The 22,899-nt window shown below is 49.0% G+C and overlaps 1 protein-coding gene across 1 annotated transcript in view; it reads right to left on the bottom strand.

Moving 5' to 3' along the window:
- Positions 1-211: 211 nt before the first annotated feature.
- The window catches only part of LOC134752120 (protein C-mannosyl-transferase DPY19L1), a 40,526-nt gene continuing 17,838 nt past the window's right edge, over positions 212-22,899 (bottom strand). Inside the window, exons 10-12 of the mRNA XM_063687693.1 lie at positions 22,091-22,216; positions 10,512-10,670; positions 212-3,639 (exon numbers count right to left, since the gene is read on the bottom strand). Coding sequence (XP_063543763.1) covers positions 3,612-3,639; positions 10,512-10,670; positions 22,091-22,216 — 313 coding nt within the window. The 3' untranslated portion in view covers positions 212-3,611. The remainder of the gene's footprint in view (positions 3,640-10,511; positions 10,671-22,090; positions 22,217-22,899) is intronic.

Genomic DNA, 22,899 nt, shown 5'->3' on the forward strand with positions numbered 1-22,899 from the left:
AAGAGCATAACACTGGTTGGATATTCTTTTATTTAGTTTTTCAATATGAGATTTCCAGTTTAGGTGCGAGTCTACGAGTCCAGAGGAGTTACATGCGCGTTGCCGACCCTAACACTCCTCTCCCTCGAGCTCTGGCAACCTTACTCACCGGCAGGAACACAACAATTTGTGGTACAGGTAGGTTCTATTCGCAAATAATAAAAGACGAATGAAACAGAACAACCGTTTAATGTAAGTACAAATAACCTTTTAAGTTCTAACTTACGTACACTAATCACATCACGAATGGGTCACACAGTAAACAGTATATGCTTTTATTTATATTCGAAGTAATAATGTACATATAATACAATTTATATACATTTGAAATTGAAGCTTAACCATTTTAAACTCACCTCCCACATGTTAGTAGTTTTATTTTATGTTTTTTTTTTCTCTCTGGTTGCCTTGAAAACCAGCGTCATAGCTAAGAATCTTAGTCATCGGCAAATGCTGAGTGGCATCCATTTTGGTGTTAGAATGTATTAGAAAAAGACGTATTTGTAGGTTAAGTTTTATTATGTCACCAAATAAACTATTTCGTTTCTAATATTGTCTTCGGTTACCGCGATAGTTACTCATGAAATAAAACTATGAAAACGGATTATATCGCGTATATTGAATTTATAATACATCCCATAAGAATGAATGTGGAGGGAAGTACGAGGAGAGGACAACCGAGGAAAAGGTGGATGGACTGTGTGAAAGATGATATGAAACTAACGCAAGTGAATGATGAAATGACGGGTGACAGAGATATATGGAAGAAAAAGACATGCTGCGCCGACCCCAAGTGAATGGGACAAGGGCAAGCGAATGATGATATATATGTTTTGAAAAGATGTGTCCCGCCGAGTTTGTTGCCGGTCCCATATTGGGATACCCTCCTACAATTTAGGAGGGAATTAAATCTTCTCGGGTCCGTGGTGTAGGGTTGGAGCCGGCGTAGTTTTTATCGCGTATATATATATATATCTTTACTTGAAAATAATTGTAGTGTATAACTAGCCTTATGAACCGATTTTGCATGTACAACCAGCCTTAAAGTTTATAGTCTATGATTGTTCATTATTTTTAGTATGTGGGTATTTTTGCACTTTGTAATTTTTCCTCAGTCACCCGTTGACCACGAACGCTGTAAAGGGTTCGAAACGTCGGGATGTATTATAAATTCAATATACGTTTTCATAGTTTTATTTTATTTCGTTTCTATTCTATATTATTTTTATTTTTACGTCATAAACTGTCATAAGGCATTCTTTTAGGCCATTTACTTAATCTGCAAAATTATTTTGTTTAAAAATCTGTCAACAACCCGCATTTGCAGAAAATAATTTACAGAAATAAAGTTATAATATAACATATGTAATACTTAATGTTCAATCTTGACACTTTAACTTACTTAAATGCGTTTTTAATGGTTTTATACAAAATTTACAAGAATTAATTAAGTTAATTCTGACATAAATGAATTATTCGGTGGTCAGAAAATTACGTAAATAACGTTATATGTCAACTAACAATAATTTACATAATTAGTTTTTACTAGCGCCATCTACTTGAGGTATCAAAAATTTCGATTACAATATTTCGCACTAATTTACGCGTCTTAGTACGCACATGTGACACCTCTCTGCTGTCAATAAGCCATTACTGGCAAAGTTGGAACGATCTTAGAGCAAGTAGGTGGAAAAATCAAATTAAACCTTTTTTTTAAAGAAAATTCACCGACTCTGTCTCGACCTAGCGACTCCGGTCCGGGATACCAGAATAACAACTGAGCTACCGAGTGTCATTTTTCTACGGCGAATACGAAAGAAGAAATAAGTAAGTCTCGACAATCGCTCGACGTCATGGGACCGATTGGCTACAACTCCGTACCTAATGTCATTAAAGACTCGACTAGCGATGCGATAATCAAAAAGAAACTTTAATCATTTCTTATAGATCAGGAATACTATCGTATTGCTGACATTACGAGTGCGCCGGTAAGTAATTGACCCAGCACCGTTCGAAAACAGGTTCTAGTACCTACCTACCTACTAATAATGTTACTTGTTTGTTACTTATATCTAATGATAAGGTTATAATTAAGTACTCAATAGTGTTTATGACGTGTAAAATGTACTGTTTATATTTACCAATGAAGTCTGTATTTCATAGAGTGCTCACTCCATACATCAGTTTTCGTATCAAAACGTTTATTATTTTCGTAGTCGACATCTAGCGTCAAGTAGCTGATTTATTAGTACCGCTACTCGACATTAGATGTCACTTGTGTCGCGACTGACGAAAAGTGTATTGCTCAACAATTTACAACTAATATTACAAGCAGAAGGACTTGAAAATAGAGTTCCGGTTAATCCGGTTATAATATTAGCTGAAAATTGTTGAGCATTAGACTTTTCATTCGTCGCGACATCTATTGTCGAGTAGCAGTACTGATAATTCCGCTACTTGACGCTAGATGTCGACTACGAAAATAATAAACGTTTTGATACGAAAAAAGATATATGGCGTGAGCACGCTATGCTTACTTATTTCTCTATGGTACATCTAAAAATCACAATCTAAAGCGTAAGTTCGTTTAAGAAAAAATCGTGCTTAGAAATTTCACAACGGATGTAGATGGCGTACTCCGCGCATTATGCTGTAACTCCTGTAACCAAAGAGAATGGAGTGTATAGAGAGTTATTGCCATAGCAAATTTTTTTCATTTTCATTTTTCATATGACTATGTTCGTTCACTGATAGTTATGTGTTAAAGTTGTTAAATATCAAACGGTGTCGCCATCTACCCGAGTATAGGCTAAAGGAGTGACGCTACTCGAATATAACTTTTTCTTGATTTCCGAGGCACGTTTTTTTCTTAGACTTTACTTATCTTAGGGCCACTTGCCCCATTAACCCGGGGCTAACCGGTTAAACTTGCAGTCACCATGGTTACCATTACAATTTGACACCGGGTTAACGGTTTAACCGGTTAACCCCGGGTTAGTGGATTGGTGCAAGAAGCAAGTTACCTTGACACGCTCTAATTCTTTTAACAATAAAGTCGCGTCTAGATCATTTTGAACACCTCGCCCGCTTAGCAACTTCTGCTGTTGATTGTACATATATCTGTGACGTTTTCAATCAAAAGGTACCACATTGTCGCTTACCATAAGGACGAAAATTGTATCTTTATACGAAAAACCTGTCAGAGCGTCGTTATGGCAACCGACAATGTGGTACCTTTTGATTGAAAACGACACAATTCTTTCCTGTAACTCTCTACCACAAATCATGACGCCGTACTGCACCATCTCACTCCAGCTGTGAAAATCAGGCACGATTTTTTAGACAAATCTTTACAGTAAAGGTAAATTTTAACACTTAAAAGTAAGTCCATTAAGTCCATGTTGGCAAACCTTAATAATAAATAATAATAATAAATAACACTTAAGAATTATTTTCATAGTTAGGCCTTTACAAAATATTTTCACTTATTCACTATGTCCTTCAGAAAGAGAGAGAATACACGCGTCTCACTCTAACTGGTGGGTGGCCAGATCGTCGATCCCGGCCGGCTGTCAAGAGTCAAAGCTACGAGGCATGTACCTGAAAAAATAAATAAATAAAATAAAAAGCAAATATATTAAAAAAAAAAACTATTTGCTTCGTAAAAAAACCTACATTATGACAATATAAAAAAATGAGTGTTATTTCGAAAACCGATATTCAACACAATTAACTAAGTAGACTTATCTAAAGCTTTTGATTGTGTAAAAAGTATGGGAGTACCTCAAGGACCTGTTTTAGGTCCATTACAATTCGTCATGCAGCAGAGGGGCCAGTACCTGACACTGTAGTCGTGCAGCCGGAACACGGCGTAGTGGTTGTTCCGGAACACGGGGTAGAAGTGGTCCTGCGTCCCGTGCAGCAGCGCGTGGCAGTACCTGACACTGTAGTCGTGCAGCCGGAACACGGCGTAGTGGTTGTTCCGGAACACGGGGTAGAAGTGGTCCTGCGTCCCGTGCAGCAGCGCGTGGCAGTACCTGACACTGTAGTCGTGCAGCCGGAACACGGCGTAGTGGTTGTTCCGGAACACGGGGTAGAAGTGGTCCTGCGTCCCGTGCAGCAGCGCGTGGCAGTACCTGACACTGTAGTCGTGCAGCCGGAACACGGCGTAGTGGTTGTTCCGGAACACGGGGTAGAAGTGGTCCTGGGTCCCGTGCAGCAGCGCGTGGCAGTACCTGACACTGTAGTCGTGCAGCCGGAACACGGCGTAGTGGTTGTTCCGGAACACGGGGTAGAAGTGGTCCTGCGTCCCGTGCAGCAGCGCGTGGCAGTACCTGACACTGTAGTCGTGCAGCCGGAACACGGCGTAGTGGTTGTTCCGGAACACGGGGTAGAAGTGGTCCTGCGTCCCGTGCAGCAGCGCGTGGCAGTACCTGACACTGTAGTCGTGCAGCCGGAACACGGCGTAGTGGTTGTTCCGGAACACGGGGTAGAAGTGGTCCTGCGTCCCGTGCAGCAGCGCGTGGCAGTACCTGACACTGTAGTCGTGCAGCCGGAACACGGCGTAGTGGTTGTTCCGGAACACGGGGTAGAAGTGGTCCTGCGTCCCGTGCAGCAGCGCGTGGCAGTACCTGACACTGTAGTCGTGCAGCCGGAACACGGCGTAGTGGTTGTTCCGGAACACGGGGTAGAAGTGGTCCTGCGTCCCGTGCAGCAGCGCGTGGCAGTACCTGACACTGTAGTCGTGCAGCCGGAACACGGCGTAGTGGTTGTTCCGGAACACGGGGTAGAAGTGGTCCTGCGTCCCGTGCAGCAGCGCGTGGCAGTACCTGACACTGTAGTCGTGCAGCCGGAACACGGCGTAGTGGTTGTTCCGGAACACGGGGTAGAAGTGGTCCTGCGTCCCGTGCAGCAGCGCGTGGCAGTACCTGACACTGTAGTCGTGCAGCCGGAACACGGCGTAGTGGTTGTTCCGGAACACGGGGTAGAAGTGGTCCTGCGTCCCGTGCAGCAGCGCGTGGCAGTACCTGACACTGTAGTCGTGCAGCCGGAACACGGCGTAGTGGTTGTTCCGGAACACGGGGTAGAAGTGGTCCTGCGTCCCGTGCAGCAGCGCGTGGCAGTACCTGACACTGTAGTCGTGCAGCCGGAACACGGCGTAGTGGTTGTTCCGGAACACGGGGTAGAAGTGGTCCTGCGTCCCGTGCAGCAGCGCGTGGCAGTACCTGACACTGTAGTCGTGCAGCCGGAACACGGCGTAGTGGTTGTTCCGGAACACGGGGTAGAAGTGGTCCTGCGTCCCGTGCAGCAGCGCGTGGCAGTACCTGACACTGTAGTCGTGCAGCCGGAACACGGCGTAGTGGTTGTTCCGGAACACGGGGTAGAAGTGGTCCTGCGTCCCGTGCAGCAGCGCGTGGCAGTACCTGACACTGTAGTCGTGCAGCCGGAACACGGCGTAGTGGTTGTTCCGGAACACGGGGTAGAAGTGGTCCTGCGTCCCGTGCAGCAGCGCGTGGCAGTACCTGACACTGTAGTCGTGCAGCCGGAACACGGCGTAGTGGTTGTTCCGGAACACGGGGTAGAAGTGGTCCTGCGTCCCGTGCAGCAGCGCGTGGCAGTACCTGACACTGTAGTCGTGCAGCCGGAACACGGCGTAGTGGTTGTTCCGGAACACGGGGTAGAAGTGGTCCTGCGTCCCGTGCAGCAGCGCGTGGCAGTACCTGACACTGTAGTCGTGCAGCCGGAACACGGCGTAGTGGTTGTTCCGGAACACGGGGTAGAAGTGGTCCTGCGTCCCGTGCAGCAGCGCGTGGCAGTACCTGACACTGTAGTCGTGCAGCCGGAACACGGCGTAGTGGTTGTTCCGGAACACGGGGTAGAAGTGGTCCTGCGTCCCGTGCAGCAGCGCGTGGCAGTACCTGACACTGTAGTCGTGCAGCCGGAACACGGCGTAGTGGTTGTTCCGGAACACGGGGTAGAAGTGGTCCTGCGTCCCGTGCAGCAGCGCGTGGCAGTACCTGACACTGTAGTCGTGCAGCCGGAACACGGCGTAGTGGTTGTTCCGGAACACGGGGTAGAAGTGGTCCTGCGTCCCGTGCAGCAGCGCGTGGCAGTACCTGACACTGTAGTCGTGCAGCCGGAACACGGCGTAGTGGTTGTTCCGGAACACGGGGTAGAAGTGGTCCTGCGTCCCGTGCAGCAGCGCGTGGCAGTACCTGACACTGTAGTCGTGCAGCCGGAACACGGCGTAGTGGTTGTTCCGGAACACGGGGTAGAAGTGGTCCTGCGTCCCGTGCAGCAGCGCGTGGCAGTACCTGACACTGTAGTCGTGCAGCCGGAACACGGCGCAGTGGTTGTTCCGGAACACGGGGTAGAAGTGGTCCTGCGTCCCGTGCAGCAGCGCGTGGCAGTACCTGACACTGTAGTCGTGCAGCCGGAACACGGCGTAGTGGTTGTTCCGGAACACGGGGTAGAAGTGGTCCTGCGTCCCGTGCAGCAGCGCGTGGCAGTACCTGACACTGTAGTCGTGCAGCCGGAACACGGCGTAGTGGTTGTTCCGGAACACGGGGTAGAAGTGGTCCTGCGTCCCGTGCAGCAGCGCGTGGCAGTACCTGACACTGTAGTCGTGCAGCCGGAACACGGCGTAGTGGTTGTTCCGGAACACGGGGTAGAAGTGGTCCTGCGTCCCGTGCAGCAGCGCGTGGCAGTACCTGACACTGTAGTCGTGCAGCCGGAACACGGCGTAGTGGTTGTTCCGGAACACGGGGTAGAAGTGGTCCTGCGTCCCGTGCAGCAGCGCGTGGCAGTACCTGACACTGTAGTCGTGCAGCCGGAACACGGCGTAGTGGTTGTTCCGGAACACGGGGTAGAAGTGGTCCTGCGTGCCGTGCAGCAGCGCGTGGCAGTACCTGACACTGTAGTCGTGCAGCCGGAACACGGCGTAGTGGTTGTTCCGGAACACGGGGTAGAAGTGGTCCTGCGTGCCGTGCAGCAGCGCGTGGCAGTACCTGACACTGTAGTCGTGCAGCCGGAACACGGCGTAGTGGTTGTTCCGGAACACGGGGTAGAAGTGGTCCTGCGTCCCGTGCAGCAGCGCGTGGCAGTACCTGACACTGTAGTCGTGCAGCCGGAACACGGCGTAGTGGTTGTTCCGGAACACGGGGTAGAAGTGGTCCTGCGTCCCGTGCAGCAGCGCGTGGCAGTACCTGACACTGTAGTCGTGCAGCCGGAACACGGCGTAGTGGTTGTTCCGGAACACGGGGTAGAAGTGGTCCTGCGTCCCGTGCAGCAGCGCGTGGCAGTACCTGACACTGTAGTCGTGCAGCCGGAACACGGCGTAGTGGTTGTTCCGGAACACGGGGTAGAAGTGGTCCTGCGTCCCGTGCAGCAGCGCGTGGCAGTACCTGACACTGTAGTCGTGCAGCCGGAACACGGCGTAGTGGTTGTTCCGGAACACGGGGTAGAAGTGGTCCTGCGTGCCGTGCAGCAGCGCGTGGCAGTACCTGACACTGTAGTCGTGCAGCCGGAACACGGCGTAGTGGTTGTTCCGGAACACGGGGTAGAAGTGGTCCTGCGTGCCGTGCAGCAGCGCGTGGCAGTACCTGACACTGTAGTCGTGCAGCCGGAACACGGCGTAGTGGTTGTTCCGGAACACGGGGTAGAAGTGGTCCTGCGTCCCGTGCAGCAGCGCGTGGCAGTACCTGACACTGTAGTCGTGCAGCCGGAACACGGCGTAGTGGTTGTTCCGGAACACGGGGTAGAAGTGGTCCTGCGTCCCGTGCAGCAGCGCGTGGCAGTACCTGACACTGTAGTCGTGCAGCCGGAACACGGCGTAGTGGTTGTTCCGGAACACGGGGTAGAAGTGGTCCTGCGTCCCGTGCAGCAGCGCGTGGCAGTACCTGACACTGTAGTCGTGCAGCCGGAACACGGCGTAGTGGTTGTTCCGGAACACGGGGTAGAAGTGGTCCTGCGTCCCGTGCAGCAGCGCGTGGCAGTACCTGACACTGTAGTCGTGCAGCCGGAACACGGCGTAGTGGTTGTTCCGGAACACGGGGTAGAAGTGGTCCTGCGTCCCGTGCAGCAGCGCGTGGCAGTACCTGACACTGTAGTCGTGCAGCCGGAACACGGCGTAGTGGTTGTTCCGGAACACGGGGTAGAAGTGGTCCTGCGTCCCGTGCAGCAGCGCGTGGCAGTACCTGACACTGTAGTCGTGCAGCCGGAACACGGCGTAGTGGTTGTTCCGGAACACGGGGTAGAAGTGGTCCTGCGTCCCGTGCAGCAGCGCGTGGCAGTACCTGACACTGTAGTCGTGCAGCCGGAACACGGCGTAGTGGTTGTTCCGGAACACGGGGTAGAAGTGGTCCTGCGTCCCGTGCAGCAGCGCGTGGCAGTACCTGACACTGTAGTCGTGCAGCCGGAACACGGCGTAGTGGTTGTTCCGGAACACGGGGTAGAAGTGGTCCTGCGTCCCGTGCAGCAGCGCGTGGCAGTACCTGACACTGTAGTCGTGCAGCCGGAACACGGCGTAGTGGTTGTTCCGGAACACGGGGTAGAAGTGGTCCTGGGTCCCGTGCAGCAGCGCGTGGCAGTACCTGACACTGTAGTCGTGCAGCCGGAACACGGCGTAGTGGTTGTTCCGGAACACGGGGTAGAAGTGGTCCTGGGTCCCGTGCAGCAGCGCGTGGCAGTACCTGACACTGTAGTCGTGCAGCCGGAACACGGCGTAGTGGTTGTTCCGGAACACGGGGTAGAAGTGGTCCTGGGTCCCGTGCAGCAGCGCGTGGCAGTACCTGACACTGTAGTCGTGCAGCCGGAACACGGCGTAGTGGTTGTTCCGGAACACGGGGTAGAAGTGGTCCTGGGTCCCGTGCAGCAGCGCGTGGCAGTACCTGACACTGTAGTCGTGCAGCCGGAACACGGCGTAGGGGTTGTTCCGGAACACGGGGTAGAAGTGGTCCTGGGTCCCGTGCAGCAGCGCGTGGCAGTACCTGACACTGTAGTCGTGCAGCCGGAACACGGCGTAGTGGTTGTTCCGGAACACGGGGTAGAAGTGGTCCTGGGTCCCGTGCAGCAGCGCGTGGCAGTACCTGACACTGTAGTCGTGCAGCCGGAACACGGCGTAGTGGTTGTTCCGGAACACGGGGTAGAAGTGGTCCTGGGTCCCGTGCAGCAGCGCGTGGCAGTACCTGACACTGTAGTCGTGCAGCCGGAACACGGCGTAGTGGTTGTTCCGGAACACGGGGTAGAAGTGGTCCTGCGTCCCGTGCAGCAGCGCGTGGCAGTACCTGACACTGTAGTCGTGCAGCCGGAACACGGCGTAGTGGTTGTTCCGGAACACGGGGTAGAAGTGGTCCTGCGTCCCGTGCAGCAGCGCGTGGCAGTACCTGACACTGTAGTCGTGCAGCCGGAACACGGCGTAGTGGTTGTTCCGGAACACGGGGTAGAAGTGGTCCTGGGTCCCGTGCAGCAGCGCGTGGCAGTACCTGACACTGTAGTCGTGCAGCCGGAACACGGCGTAGTGGTTGTTCCGGAACACGGGGTAGAAGTGGTCCTGGGTCCCGTGCAGCAGCGCGTGGCAGTACCTGACACTGTAGTCGTGCAGCCGGAACACGGCGTAGTGGTTGTTCCGGAACACGGGGTAGAAGTGGTCCTGGGTCCCGTGCAGCAGCGCGTGGCAGTACCTGACACTGTAGTCGTGCAGCCGGAACACGGCGTAGTGGTTGTTCCGGAACACGGGGTAGAAGTGGTCCTGGGTCCCGTGCAGCAGCGCGTGGCAGTACCTGACACTGTAGTCGTGCAGCCGGAACACGGCGTAGTGGTTGTTCCGGAACACGGGGTAGAAGTGGTCCTGGGTCCCGTGCAGCAGCGCGTGGCAGTACCTGACACTGTAGTCGTGCAGCCGGAGCACGGCGTAGTGGTTGTTCCGGAACACGGGGTAGAAGTGGTCCTGGGTCCCGTGCAGCAGCGCGTGGCAGTACCTGACACTGTAGTCGTGCAGCCGGAACACGGCGTAGTGGTTGTTCCGGAACACGGGGTAGAAGTGGTCCTGGGTCCCGTGCAGCAGCGCGTGGCAGTACCTGACACTGTAGTCGTGCAGCCGGAACACGGCGTAGTGGTTGTTCCGGAACACGGGGTAGAAGTGGTCCTGCGTCCCGTGCAGCAGCGCGTGGCAGTACCTGACACTGTAGTCGTGCAGCCGGAACACGGCGTAGTGGTTGTTCCGGAACACGGGGTAGAAGTGGTCCTGGGTCCCGTGCAGCAGCGCGTGGCAGTACCTGACACTGTAGTCGTGCAGCCGGAACACGGCGTAGTGGTTGTTCCGGAACACGGGGTAGAAGTGGTCCTGGGTCCCGTGCAGCAGCGCGTGGCAGTACCTGACACTGTAGTCGTGCAGCCGGAACACAGCGTAGTGGTTATTCCGGAACACGGGGTAGAAGTGGTCCTGTGTGCCGTGCAGCAGCGCGTGGCAGTACCTGACACTGTAGTCGTGCAGCCGGAACACGGCGTAGTGGTTGTTCCGGAACACGGGGTAGAAGTGGTCCTGGGTCCCGTGCAGCAGCGCGTGGCAGGCGCGCGGTCCGCGTCGGGAGGGGTACTCCGACTCCCACATGTCCTCGAATGAGCAGCCTTTCCTGTTAGGAAAATTATTATATTAGTACTTGTCTGTTACTTATTCACTTACTGCTGCGGCGCGACGACCCGAAGTGGATCTTGGCCTCCGACACCAAAGACCGCCATGCTACTCTGTCTAAAGCCGTGTGGACGCCCTAGGTACCGCTGGAGAGACGAAGTGCAGAAAGACCTTAGCGAACTCGGCGCCGTCGACTGGACAGAAACTTGTCCGTTGTTTGTATATTTTTTTAATACAGTTGCTCAAAAAGTGGTACTTTTTGTGGCTGCGTAGCGTGCGAGAAGCTTAATTTCTCGAACTAGTGCTTTTTATATTAGAACTATGTGACTGTTGTCTAATTTGAATATGGAATATTTAAATATATTGCTTTTGCTATTCTGCACACGATAATGGTGGTTTCATTATAGGTTATGTCCCAGTAAAATTGTATTTATTCTCGCAATAATCTTGCATTTTAGTACTGGATAAGTTTTTGCAGTTTGAGAATATACTGCGCTAATAAATTAGTGAAAAATGTCGACTTCGAATACTAATTATGTCGTGAGTATGCCAAAACTTAAAGATCGTGAGAATTATGCAGAATGGGCTTTCGCCGCGCAGAATTTTTTAGTTCTGGAAGGGTCTTCAGAGTGCATCGTAACCACGAAGACAGAAGAAGCTGTGATTGACGCGAAAACCAAAGCCAAATTAATCTTAACGATTGACCCGTCGCTTTACGTGCATATCAAAGACGTACAAAATTCGAAGGAGCTTTGGGTAAAACTAAAGCAGTTGTTTGATGACTCAGGATTCACAAGAAGAATCAGTTTGCTGAGAAATCTCATTTCCATTCGTCTAGAAAATTGTTCGTCGATGACGTCTTATGTCACGCAACTCATAGAAACCAGTCAAAAATTAAGTGGAACGGGCTTTAACATTAATGATGAATGGGTCGGATCGCTACTTTTAGCAGGATTATCCGACAAATATTCGCCGATGATAATGGCGATCGAGCATTCAGGTATTTCTATAACAGCTGATGCGATCAAAACCAAACTGATGGATTTAGAAGAAGACAGTGGCGACGTAAGTGGAGCTTTTGCGATGTTTCGAAAAAATAAGTTTGGTCACAACACTAGCGGGACCAGAGACAACAATGCTCATACGTCAACGTCAAAGCCAAACTCAAATTACTCAAAACAAAAGGCGATTGTTTGTTACAAATGCAAGATGCCCGGCCATTATCGTAATCAGTGCACGGAAAGAAAAGCTGATAAAAGTCCGACAAATACTAAGTCGCGAGAACGCAAACAAACAAATGCGTTCAGTGCCGTTTTCATGAGTTGCAATTTCGGGGAGGACGAGTGGTATATAGACTCGGGCAGTAGTTTTCATCTTACTGCGAACGAAAATTGGATCAGAAACATGTCAAGCGAGCTTTCGACGACAGAAATTGTAGTCGCGAACAAACAAAAACTACCAGTGAAGTGCTGCGGCAACGTAATGATTACGACTTTGACAGATAAATGCAAATACGATGTCGTTGTTGAAAATGTTTTGTGTGTCCCAAGTTTGACAACGAATCTGTTATCCGTCAGCGAGTTGATTAAAAACGACAACACAGTTGAGTTTACTAAAGTTGGTTGCAATGTTTACAACAAAATAGGAGAGCTTGTTGCAACAGCGTGCTTGATAAATAAAAATAAATAAATAAATAAATAAATATTATAGGACATTCTTACACAGATTGACTAAGTCCCACGGTAAGCCCAAGGAGGCTTGTGTTATGGGCACTCAGACAACGATATATATAATATATAAATACTTAAATACATAGAAAACACCCATGACTCAGGAGCAAATATCTGTGCTCATCACACAAATAAATGCCCTTACCGGGATTCGAACCCAGGACCATCGGCTTCACAGGCAGGGTCACTACCCACTAGGCCAGGCCGGTCGTCACGATAAATCGTACGTCGTGATAAATGGAGTATACAAGTTAAACGTCAATCAAGTGTTGGGAGCTGCTGCAATGGTGTCGGGAGAGACGTGGCATCGCCGTCTCGGACATTGTAACAGTAATTACTTGAACAAGATGCAGGACGCCGTGGAAGGGCTCACACTTGACAGTAAGGCAGACATTTCTAAGTCATCATGTACAGTGTGTTGCGAAGGAAAACTGACACGTTTACCTTTTCCACAGAGTAGCAGCAAATCTTCAGAGCTGCTCCAGATAGTACATACTGATGTCTGTGGCCCCTTTCAAAACATATCCCTTGGAGGTTCCAGATATTTTATAGTCTTTGTGGATGACTACAGTCGCATGGTCTATGTTTACTTTGTGAAGAACAAAAGTGAAGCCTTTGATTGTTTTAAGAAATATAAAGCTTTAACAGAGAATCAGATTAATAAGAAGATCAAAATTCTAAGAAGTGACCAAGGTAAGGAATTCTGCAATAAAGAATTCGATAGCTTTTTGAACAAAGAAGGAATCATACATCAGAAGACAAATACATACACACCAGAGCAGAACTCGTTAGCAGAACGCTTTAATCACAGCTTAGTTGAAAAAGCCAGATGTCTCTTGTTTGATGCAAAACTGGAAGATAAGTTTTGGGCAGAAGCAACTAATACTGCAGCATACTTGCTTAACAGGACAGTAGCATCAGCTTTGAATGGTAAGACACCTTTTGAGATCTGGACAGGCAGAAAGCCAGACATAAGCCATCTCAGGATTTTTGGGAGTGTTGTAATGATGCATATACCCAAGGAGAAGCGGCTTAAGTGGCAAAAGAAGGCCGAAAAAGGGATTTTCATGGGATATCCAGATGCTATTAAAGGCTATAGAATTTATCTTCCTAGAACCAATGATATCACAACCAGCCGAGATGTGGTGGTGATGGAGAACCCTGTACCAGCAATTACCACAGTGGAATTTGAAGGAAAACCCATCTTGGAGAAGGTTACTGATAGAATGTCATTGGATTCAGTAGGGGATGTTCCCAATATTTCAGGTGGTGAAGAGTATAATGATGGTGATGACATTTATCAGCCAGAAGAAGAGGGATCTTCAGACTCTTCAGCCAGCAGTATGGATAGTGTTCTAGAAGTCGCTGAGATGAGAAGGTGTTCCCAGAGGCAAAGGCACCCACCAGACAGGTATGGCTTTTCAAACACTTGTGTAGGTGGAGAGACCAGTGAAGATACCTGTGAGCTTTCACTTGAAGCAGCGCTGGAAGGTCCAGAAAAAGCTCAGTGGTTGGAGGCGGTGCATGATGAATTGCAATCCTTTGAAGACAATAAGGCATGGGAACTCGCCGATGCACCCAAGGACAGCACCATTGTAAAATGCAAGTGGGTATTACGTAAAAAGTATGACAGTGACAATTCAGTGAGGTTTCGTGCTAGACTTGTAGCAAAGGGTTTCACACAGAAAGCTGGTGTAGATTACACAGAGACTTACTCACCTGTTGTCAGGCATACAACTTTACGGCTATTGTTCTCTTTAGCAGTACAGTTAGGACTGGACGTTACCCATTTAGATGTGAAAACAGCTTTTTTTAAATGGTGAGTTAGAGGAAACTATATATATGCAGATACCTGATTGTTTCGATTCACCTGAGAGTTCTAAAAAGGTCTTAAAACTTAAAAAAGCTATTTACGGTCTAAAGCAGGCTTCAAGGGCCTGGAATAAGAAAGTAGACACTTGTTTAGTTGAAAATGGTTATGCAAAATCCAAAATAGAGCCTTGTCTGTATACAAAGCTTGATGGTGACCGCAAAACCATTGTCACAGTGTATGTAGATGACTTCTTTATTTTTTCAAATGATGATAAGGAGTGTAAACAAGTCAAAGACATGTTGTCAAGTCACTTTCAAATTAAAGACTTAAGACAGGTAAAGCAATGTCTAGGAATGAATGTTACATTTAATAAATTGGAGGGTTCTGTCACATTGAGTCAGGAAAGATATATTGACAGTTTGTTGAACAAATTTCAAATGACAGATTGTAAAACTTTTGATACTCCAATGGAGAATAAGTTGCATGTGGATGTAGGTCAAAATGTAAACAACCAAATACCATATCAACAGCTCATAGGTAGCTTAATGTACTTATCGGTTTTGACCAGACCTGATATAACTTATTCTGTAAGTTATTTAAGTCAATTTAACAATTGTCACACTGACGAGCATTGGACTTATGCGAAACGGATCTTAAAATACTTAAAGAAAACTAAGAATCTTGGTATTAAGTATTCTAAGAATGGGAATTCTGAGATAAAAGGTTTTGTTGATGCCGATTGGGCTAGCGACACTCGGGATAGGAGGTCATATACTGGGTTTTGTTTTTTAATGTCAAATGGTGTCATTTCATGGGAGTGTAAAAAGCAAAAAACAGTAGCTTTATCAACATGTCAGGCAGAGTATATGAGTATTTCAGAAGCTTGTAAAGAAGCAGTGTATTTAAGGAACCTGCAATTTGAAATTACTAATAAGATGTATACTTTGAACCTGTACAATGACAATCAGAGTGCACTTAAGCTGTCGTCAAATCCTGTGTTCCATAGAAGGTCGAAACACATTGATGTGAGATATCACTTCACTAGAGAGTGTGTTTCTGACAAAATAGTTAAGTTGCATTATTTGCCCACAGCTGACATGCCCGCTGATTTGCTCACTAAGAGTTTATGTGCAAAGAAGTATTATACTTTTATAAATGCTTTAGGCATGGTTAAAATTTAATTTGTTTTACTATTATTAGTTATAGTAGGGGTATTATGTTTTGATATCCTAATAATAGATAGCAGCGCCACCTATAGATAGCAGCGCCTAGATATAGAAACTCTTTGGTTCTGGGTTCTATTAGAACTATGTGACTGTTGTCTAATTTGAATATGGAATATTTAAATATATTGCTTTTGCTATTCTGCACACGATAATGGTGGTTTCATTATATTTTACTTTTTAGTTCCAAACTATACTTTCGAAACGTAGTTAAAATGTAATTTAGCTTGAGCAGGTACTGGGGCCTCACTCGTTACTCCTCGGTGTCGTTGAGCAACCCGCGCCGGGCCCGCGGCGGCCGCGGCCGGGGCGCGCACGAGTATGAAGGTATCGCGGGCTGCGGCAGCTCAACTATCACGGGCTGTATAGCTTGAGCAGGTACTGGGGCCTCACTCGTTACTCCTCGGTGTCGTTGAGCAACCCGCGCCGGGCCCGCGGCGGCCGCGGCCGGGGCGCGCACGAGTATGAAGGTATCGCGGGCTGCGGCAGCTCAACTATCACGGGCTGTATAGCTTGAGCAGGTACTGGGGCCTCACTCGTTACTCCTCGGTGTCGTTGAGCAACCCGCGCCGGGCCCGCGGCGGCCGCGGCCGGGGCGCGCACGAGTATGAAGGTATCGCGGGCTGCGGCAGCTCAACTATCAAGGGCTGTATAGCTACTTTTGGTTTTGGTTTGGTTTGGTGGTATGATTCTACTAATGATATATTAATTTATTATGTTTTCGCAATTGTATTAAAAAACGTCGTTTACAACACGTGTGAAATGTCTTTTCACACTAGTTGTAAAATGTACTATTTTATTATTTTTTTTTTGTGTAATTTAACATTTAGACTGGATACATCTCTAACAAAGTATCTAATATTTTATTGATTCCATATTTGTAATTTATTGCTTGTAAAAATTGACACGTAATAGTGCCTCTGTGTCCTCTTTGCTAAATAAATGTTTGATGTTTGAAAAAGCAGTTTCTAGAAAACTTGAGAGAACCACAACTTTGAGTTCTTTTATTTACTTTGTTTTAAAACCAAACCATAATAGTTATTTGTTTTACAAGGAGGCAAAGTTGTTGGTTAAACCATCGTGCGTATATTGATATCCGGGCAAACGAAAATTTTCAAAATTGAGTCACAAGCGTAGCGAAAGGTTCGAAAAGTAGAATCTTAGGCTTGCGAGGGTTTCAAGGCACACGGGTTAAACATATTTTGCCACCAAGTGAAACACAAAAAAATTCACCACACCAACACGAGGAAAATACTGTAAAATATCAAATAAAATCCAACCAAATCAAATCCAAACGAACGTTATTAAATATTTGTGCCATTTTCAACCAAAAGGGTACTTATTGTCACTTGTCAGTAAGGCGCTATTTCCATTGTGGCGCATCACTCAGACTGCATGCGCACACCACTACTCGTGAACCCGTCCAGGCGACAGCGGGGCGAAGAAGACGCGCGGAGGGAACCACCGCGGACCGGCTCCCAGATCGCGACGCGGAGCCTCAGAGCGCATCCGATCGCCTTCGACGCCGAACCTGTGCCGCTCTGCCCCGCCGCTCGCGCTTACGCTATCGCAACCTATCGCTTGTTCGCTATCCTATAAATTCATAGCGCTTTGTAGAAATTAAGATTATAGTTTTATACGTGGAGTTCGCGTTTGATTTAACGATCACATAGATAAGAACCCACATTGGTGACCCGAGAGTGCATACGGACCGCGGGAAGTTTTATCGTCGCGTTATAATTATGGGCGGAAATGGTAACGACGCGGGCGCGACGGGCGAGTCTCCGCCGCCGCCGCGAGCTTTGCTGATGCACAAGTTGGCGCACCGGTAGCCATTAACCGCGTGGCAATTCGTTTGCCGCCATTTTGGCCGGACGATCCCGAGGTCTGGTTTGGACAAGCAGAGGCGCAGTTTCACGTGTCAGGTATTAAGGACGACGCCACGAAATTTTATTGCGTCGTCGCACAACTCGATCACAGGTATGCCAAAGAGATTAAAGGTATTATTAAGAATCCCCCAGCTACTGATAAGTACCCAAAGTTAAAGGCTGAATTAACTAAGTACCTGTGTGTTTCCCGTCAGCAACAGATTACCCAGGTGCTGTCTAATGAGGAATTGGGGGATCGCAAGCCCTCGCAATTTCTGCACCATTTACAACATTTGGCTGACGGCGGAATGAATGACGAGTTTATGAAAAGTATGTGGATGAAAAGGTTACCGACACACGTTCAACCTATTTTAATTTCGCAGGCCTCAGCCAGTTTGGAGGAGCTAGCAGATCTCGCCGACAGAATTTGCGAGGCCACGTCACCGTCGCCGCCATTACACGTTGCGGCCGCGACGTCCGATTTTGGAGGGTTGTTGAAACGCATCGACGACCTGACACGTGCACAGTCCGAGATGACTAAGCAAATTGCGCAAATGTCCATGCATCAAGGCCGAGGACGCTCAACATCTCGTCGAGGAGGCAACGCGAGATCGAGGAGCAGGGGTCGGAGCCGAAGTAGAACTGCAGGTACGTGTTGGTATCATTCTATTTTTGGTGAAAAAGCGAAGAAATGCACTACCCCCTGCAATTACTCGTCGGGAAATGCAAGCGGCTCTCAGTAAACGCGGCGACTGATTGCCGCGCCACAAGCCGCCTCTTCATAACCGACAAAAGGTCTAAATTGCAGTTCCTTATTGATACTGGTTCCGACCTCTGCGTGGTACCACGTGGGAATTGGCCCGATGGCAAACCGACTGAGTATAGCCTCACCGCTGCCAACGGCACTCCTATTCAGACATACGGGACCTTCACGCTGCACCTTGACCTGGGCCTACGGCGAGACTTCGTGTGGAACTTCGTGGTAGCTAGCGTTGGCAAGCCGATCATCGGAGCTGATCTCCTGGCGCACTATGGGTTGCTCGTGGACTGTCAGGACGGTAGATTGATAGACAAGCTCACCACTCTCTCCACAGCAGCCATACGGATGAAATGCGACATCTCCAGCATCAAGACGATTTCCGGTGACAGCGAGTACCACACCCTGCTTGCAAAGTACTCGCAACTTACCAAACCGTCAGGCATCACACGTCAAGTGAAGCATAATACCGTTCATTTTATCCGTACCTCACCAGGGCCTCCAGTATTTTCCAGACCACGCCGCCTGGCTCCCGATAGGCTGAAGGTGGCTAAAGAGCAGTTCGAAGAGATGGTTAGAGACGGCACCGCTCGTCGCTCCGATTCACCCTGGGCTTCTGCGCTTCACCTCGCTCCAAAGAAGGACGGATGGAGACCTTGCGGGGACTACCGCGCGCTTAACGCGCGAACAATTCCGGACAGGTACCCCATTAGGCATATCGAAGACTACGCTCACAGTTTGGCAGGCTGCAGTATTTTCTTTAAAATTGACCTAGTCAAAGCTTATAACCAGATCCCGGTTTTTCATGAAGACATTGCCAAAACTGCCATAACCACACCGTTCGGACTTTTCGAGTTTCCTTTTATGTCTTTTGGCCTAAGAAATGCAGGACAGACCTTCCAGCGTTTCCTCGACGAAGTACTTCGCGACATGGATTGCTGCTACTCTTACATCGATGACATTTTGATATATTCCAGAAGCCACAGCGAGCACCTGGAGCACCTGGAGCAGGTTTTCAAACGCCTGGCAGAGTACGGCCTGCTCATCAACGAGAGGAAATGCGAGTTCGGTCAGCGCGAGGTAACCTTCCTGGGTTTTCACATATCGGAGCAAGGTACGCGCCCTCTGGACACAAGGATCGAAGTCATTCGAGATTTCCCTCCTCCGAAGACTGTAAGCGGCCTACGCAGGTTCTTAGGCATATTAAATTTTTATAGGCGTTTCATCCCACACGCTGCTGAAGAGCAAGCACCACTTCACGATCTGCTAGCTGGTCCAAAGGTCAAGGGCTCGCATCCAATCAGTTGGACTCCTGAACTTCTCCAAGTCTTCGCCAGCTGCAAAGCAAGTATCGTTAGATGTACCCTTCTCGCTCACCCAGTAATGAATGCACAGCTGGCTCTCGTCTGTGACGCGTCAAACTCGGCCTTGGGCTCGGTGCTTCAGCAATTGGTGGACAAAGAATGGCAGCCTCTCGCATTTTTCTCCATGAAGATGAACAAGGCCCAGTCTCGTTACAGCGCGTACGACAGGGAACTTCTGGCAGTGTACGAAAGCGTCAAGCATTTCAGGTTCATGGTTGAAGGCAGGCATTTTGTGATCTACACCGACCATAAACCAATCACATACGCTTTCCAGCAGAGAGACCGTCACTGTTCGCCTCGCCAGTTAAATCAGCTCGATTTCATCTCACAATTCACCACCGATATCAGACACATATCCGGTAAGGATAACATTACAGCAGATGCCCTCTCTCGCATCGAGGCCATTTCGAAGCCACCAGACGTGGAGACCCTGGCCCGTTTGCAGAAAGCAGATCCTGAGATGCAAGAGCTCCTGGACCCCAACAACTCCTCCATCGCTCTCAAGGAAGTTCAAGTACCAGGGTCACTCATCACGTTGGTCTGCGACGTCTCACAGTCCAGGCCTCGTCCCTACGTACCACGCGAGCTACGACGGCAGGTTTTCGACGCCATACACTGTCTGAGTCATCCAGGTGTAAGGACAACAACCAAGCTGGTCACGGAAAGGTATATCTGGCCCAACGCACGGAAAGATTGCCGTGCCTGGACCCAAGCCTGCATCCCGTGCCAAACAGCGAAAGTACAGCGTCACACCTCTTCCCCACTCGGTCAGTTCGCACTTCCTGGTGAGAGATTCAGTCACGTGCACATTGACCTCATAGGACCTCTCCCACCTTCACACGACTTCAGATACTGTTTCACAGCTGTGGACAGGTTCACACGCTGGCCCGAAGTTCTGCCACTTCATGACATCACTGCCGAGACGGTGGCAAAGGCACTATGTGAAACATGGGTCTCGAGATTTGGTTGCCCGCAGGTTGTCACAACTGATCAAGGACGCCAGTTTAATTCTCGACTTTTTCAGGCGTTGACGCGCCTCTGTGGCGTACATCTGCGCCACACAACGGCCTACCACCCAGCGGCGAACGGGATCGTGGAACGTCTCCACCGCACCCTCAAGGCCGCCATCATGGCCCACGACGAGAAGAGCTGGACTGACGTGCTCCCCGTCGTGTTGCTGGGGCTGCGGACGGCTTGGAAGGAGGACCTGCGGTGCTCGGCTGCGGAGATGGTTTATGGTGAGCCATTACGGATCCCGGGTGAGTTTTTCAATTCTAACACACACCCTCACAACATGTTGCAGCCATCTGACTTCGTGTCAAGGCTTAAAGAGCACATTTCTCACCTTAAACCGCAGCCGGCATCTCATCACACACCAAAATCAATTTTTGTACACGAGGACCTCAAAACAGCACCATATGTTTTCATTCGCAAGGATGCCGTCCGCCGTTCCTTGGAAAAGCCTTACACTGGACCACACAAAGTACTCTCAAGAACTGATAAAACAATCACAGTAGAATCAAATAGAGGACCTGTGACAGTCACTATAGACAGAGTAAAGCCAGCTTACACTTTAGCTGAGCATCAGCAAGCTGCTGTCCCGTCTTCCGATGCTAAGCAGGAAGACCCTGTTAGGAAAACACGTTCTGGTCGCATTGTCAGATTTCCTAATTTGTTTTCCGCAGATGGACGTTAGCACTCCCAGGGGGGTGATGTGGCGCATCACTCAGACTGCATGCGCACACCACTACTCGTGAACCCGTCCAGGCGACAGCGGGGCGAAGAAGACGCGCGGAGGGAACCACCGCGGACCGGCTCCCAGATCGCGACGCGGAGCCTCAGAGCGCATCCGATCGCCTTCGACGCCGAACCTGTGCCGCTCTGCCCCGCCGCTCGCGCTTACGCTATCGCAACCTATCGCTTGTTCGCTATCCTATAAATTCATAGCGCTTTGTAGAAATTAAGATTATAGTTTTATACGTGGAGTTCGCGTTTGATTTAACGATCACATAGATAAGAACCCACACCATAATTATAGCTTCAATTAGAAAGCAACCTTATCAACAAGCGACAATGTGGTACCTTTTGGTTGAAAACGTCACATTTATCATTCAAATTCATAATTTAAAAGTCAATTCTACATTCTACCAGCCAACATAAGGTAACAACTGAGGAGTGTCCTTTCAAAAGGGCTTGTTTCTCTATGAAAACCATACAAAAATAAGCTTTGCGAAAAAACACACAAGGCTTATTTTTGTATGGTTTTCATAGAGAAATAAATCCTTTTGAAAATACACTCCTCAACTCAAAATTTACACACGATCACTTTGCCACACATGTGGATAAAATGCAATTTTCTCATTAGTTTTTGAACAATCAAGAGAGCCTTTATCAGCTGGTGTGGTGAAGTCTTATGTTTACACCATAGATTCAAGAAAATCAAGAATTAATTTGTCTATAGGATAATATTTGATGCCCCCGCCCCATCAGCGCGCGCGCAACGAGCGACGAGGCGGGCGGCGCGGCGCGGGCATGCTCGGAGTACAGCCGCCGCGGACACGAGCGCTTGAGGAAGGATTCCCGACGAATCCGAAACATGCCGCCAAAAGCGATTGAAAACAATAGTGAGTGAAACTAGTAAATATTTAGGATAATAGTGATAATACCGAGTCCTGCTGTAGCAGTACTTGTTTTCGACGATGAGGTAGATGGCCTTAAGAGCCGTCAGCTCTTTGTACAGCTCTTCAGTTGTGAATTTTCCATACGTTTTGTATACGGCGTAAGCGCGGGCTCTGAAAGTAAAAAATGTAGTTAGATACTAAGAAATCCCATTTCTGGGCAAGATACCGTCTGTTGCTGACCGCCATTGTATTGTTTTATGTACTGAAGTGTGCAATAAAGAGTATTTGTATTGTATTGTACCTCGCCTCCTTGTTCTCGTAGTGTGGATGCGCCACTACGGGCCGACGCGTGACTAGCATGACAGTGGCCAGAATGTGTATTGTATTGTATTGTACCTCGCCTCCTTATTCTCGTAGTGTGGATGCGCCACTATGGGCCGCCGCGTGACTAGCATGACAGTGGCCAGAATGTGTATTGTATTGTATTGTACCTCGCCTCCTTATTCTCGTAGTGTGGATGCGCCACTATGGACCGCCGCGTGACTAGCTTGACAGTGGCCAGAATGTGTATTGTATTGTATTGTACCTCGCCTCCTTATTCTCGTAGTGTGGATGCGCCACTATGGGCCGCCGCGTGACTAGCATGACAGTGGCCAGAATGTGTATTGTATTGTATTGTACCTCGCCTCCTTTTTCTCGTAGTGTGGATGCGCCACTAGGGGCCGACGCGTGACTAGCATGACAGTGGCCAGAATGTGTATTGTATTGTGTTGTACCTCGCCTCCTTATTCTCGTAGTGTGGATGCGCCACTACGGGCCGACGCGTGACTAGCATGACAGTGGCCAGAATGTGT

This window comes from Cydia strobilella, chromosome 24 (genome assembly GCF_947568885.1).
Source record: "Cydia strobilella chromosome 24, ilCydStro3.1, whole genome shotgun sequence".
Classification (NCBI taxonomy): Eukaryota; Metazoa; Arthropoda; class Insecta; order Lepidoptera; family Tortricidae; genus Cydia; species Cydia strobilella.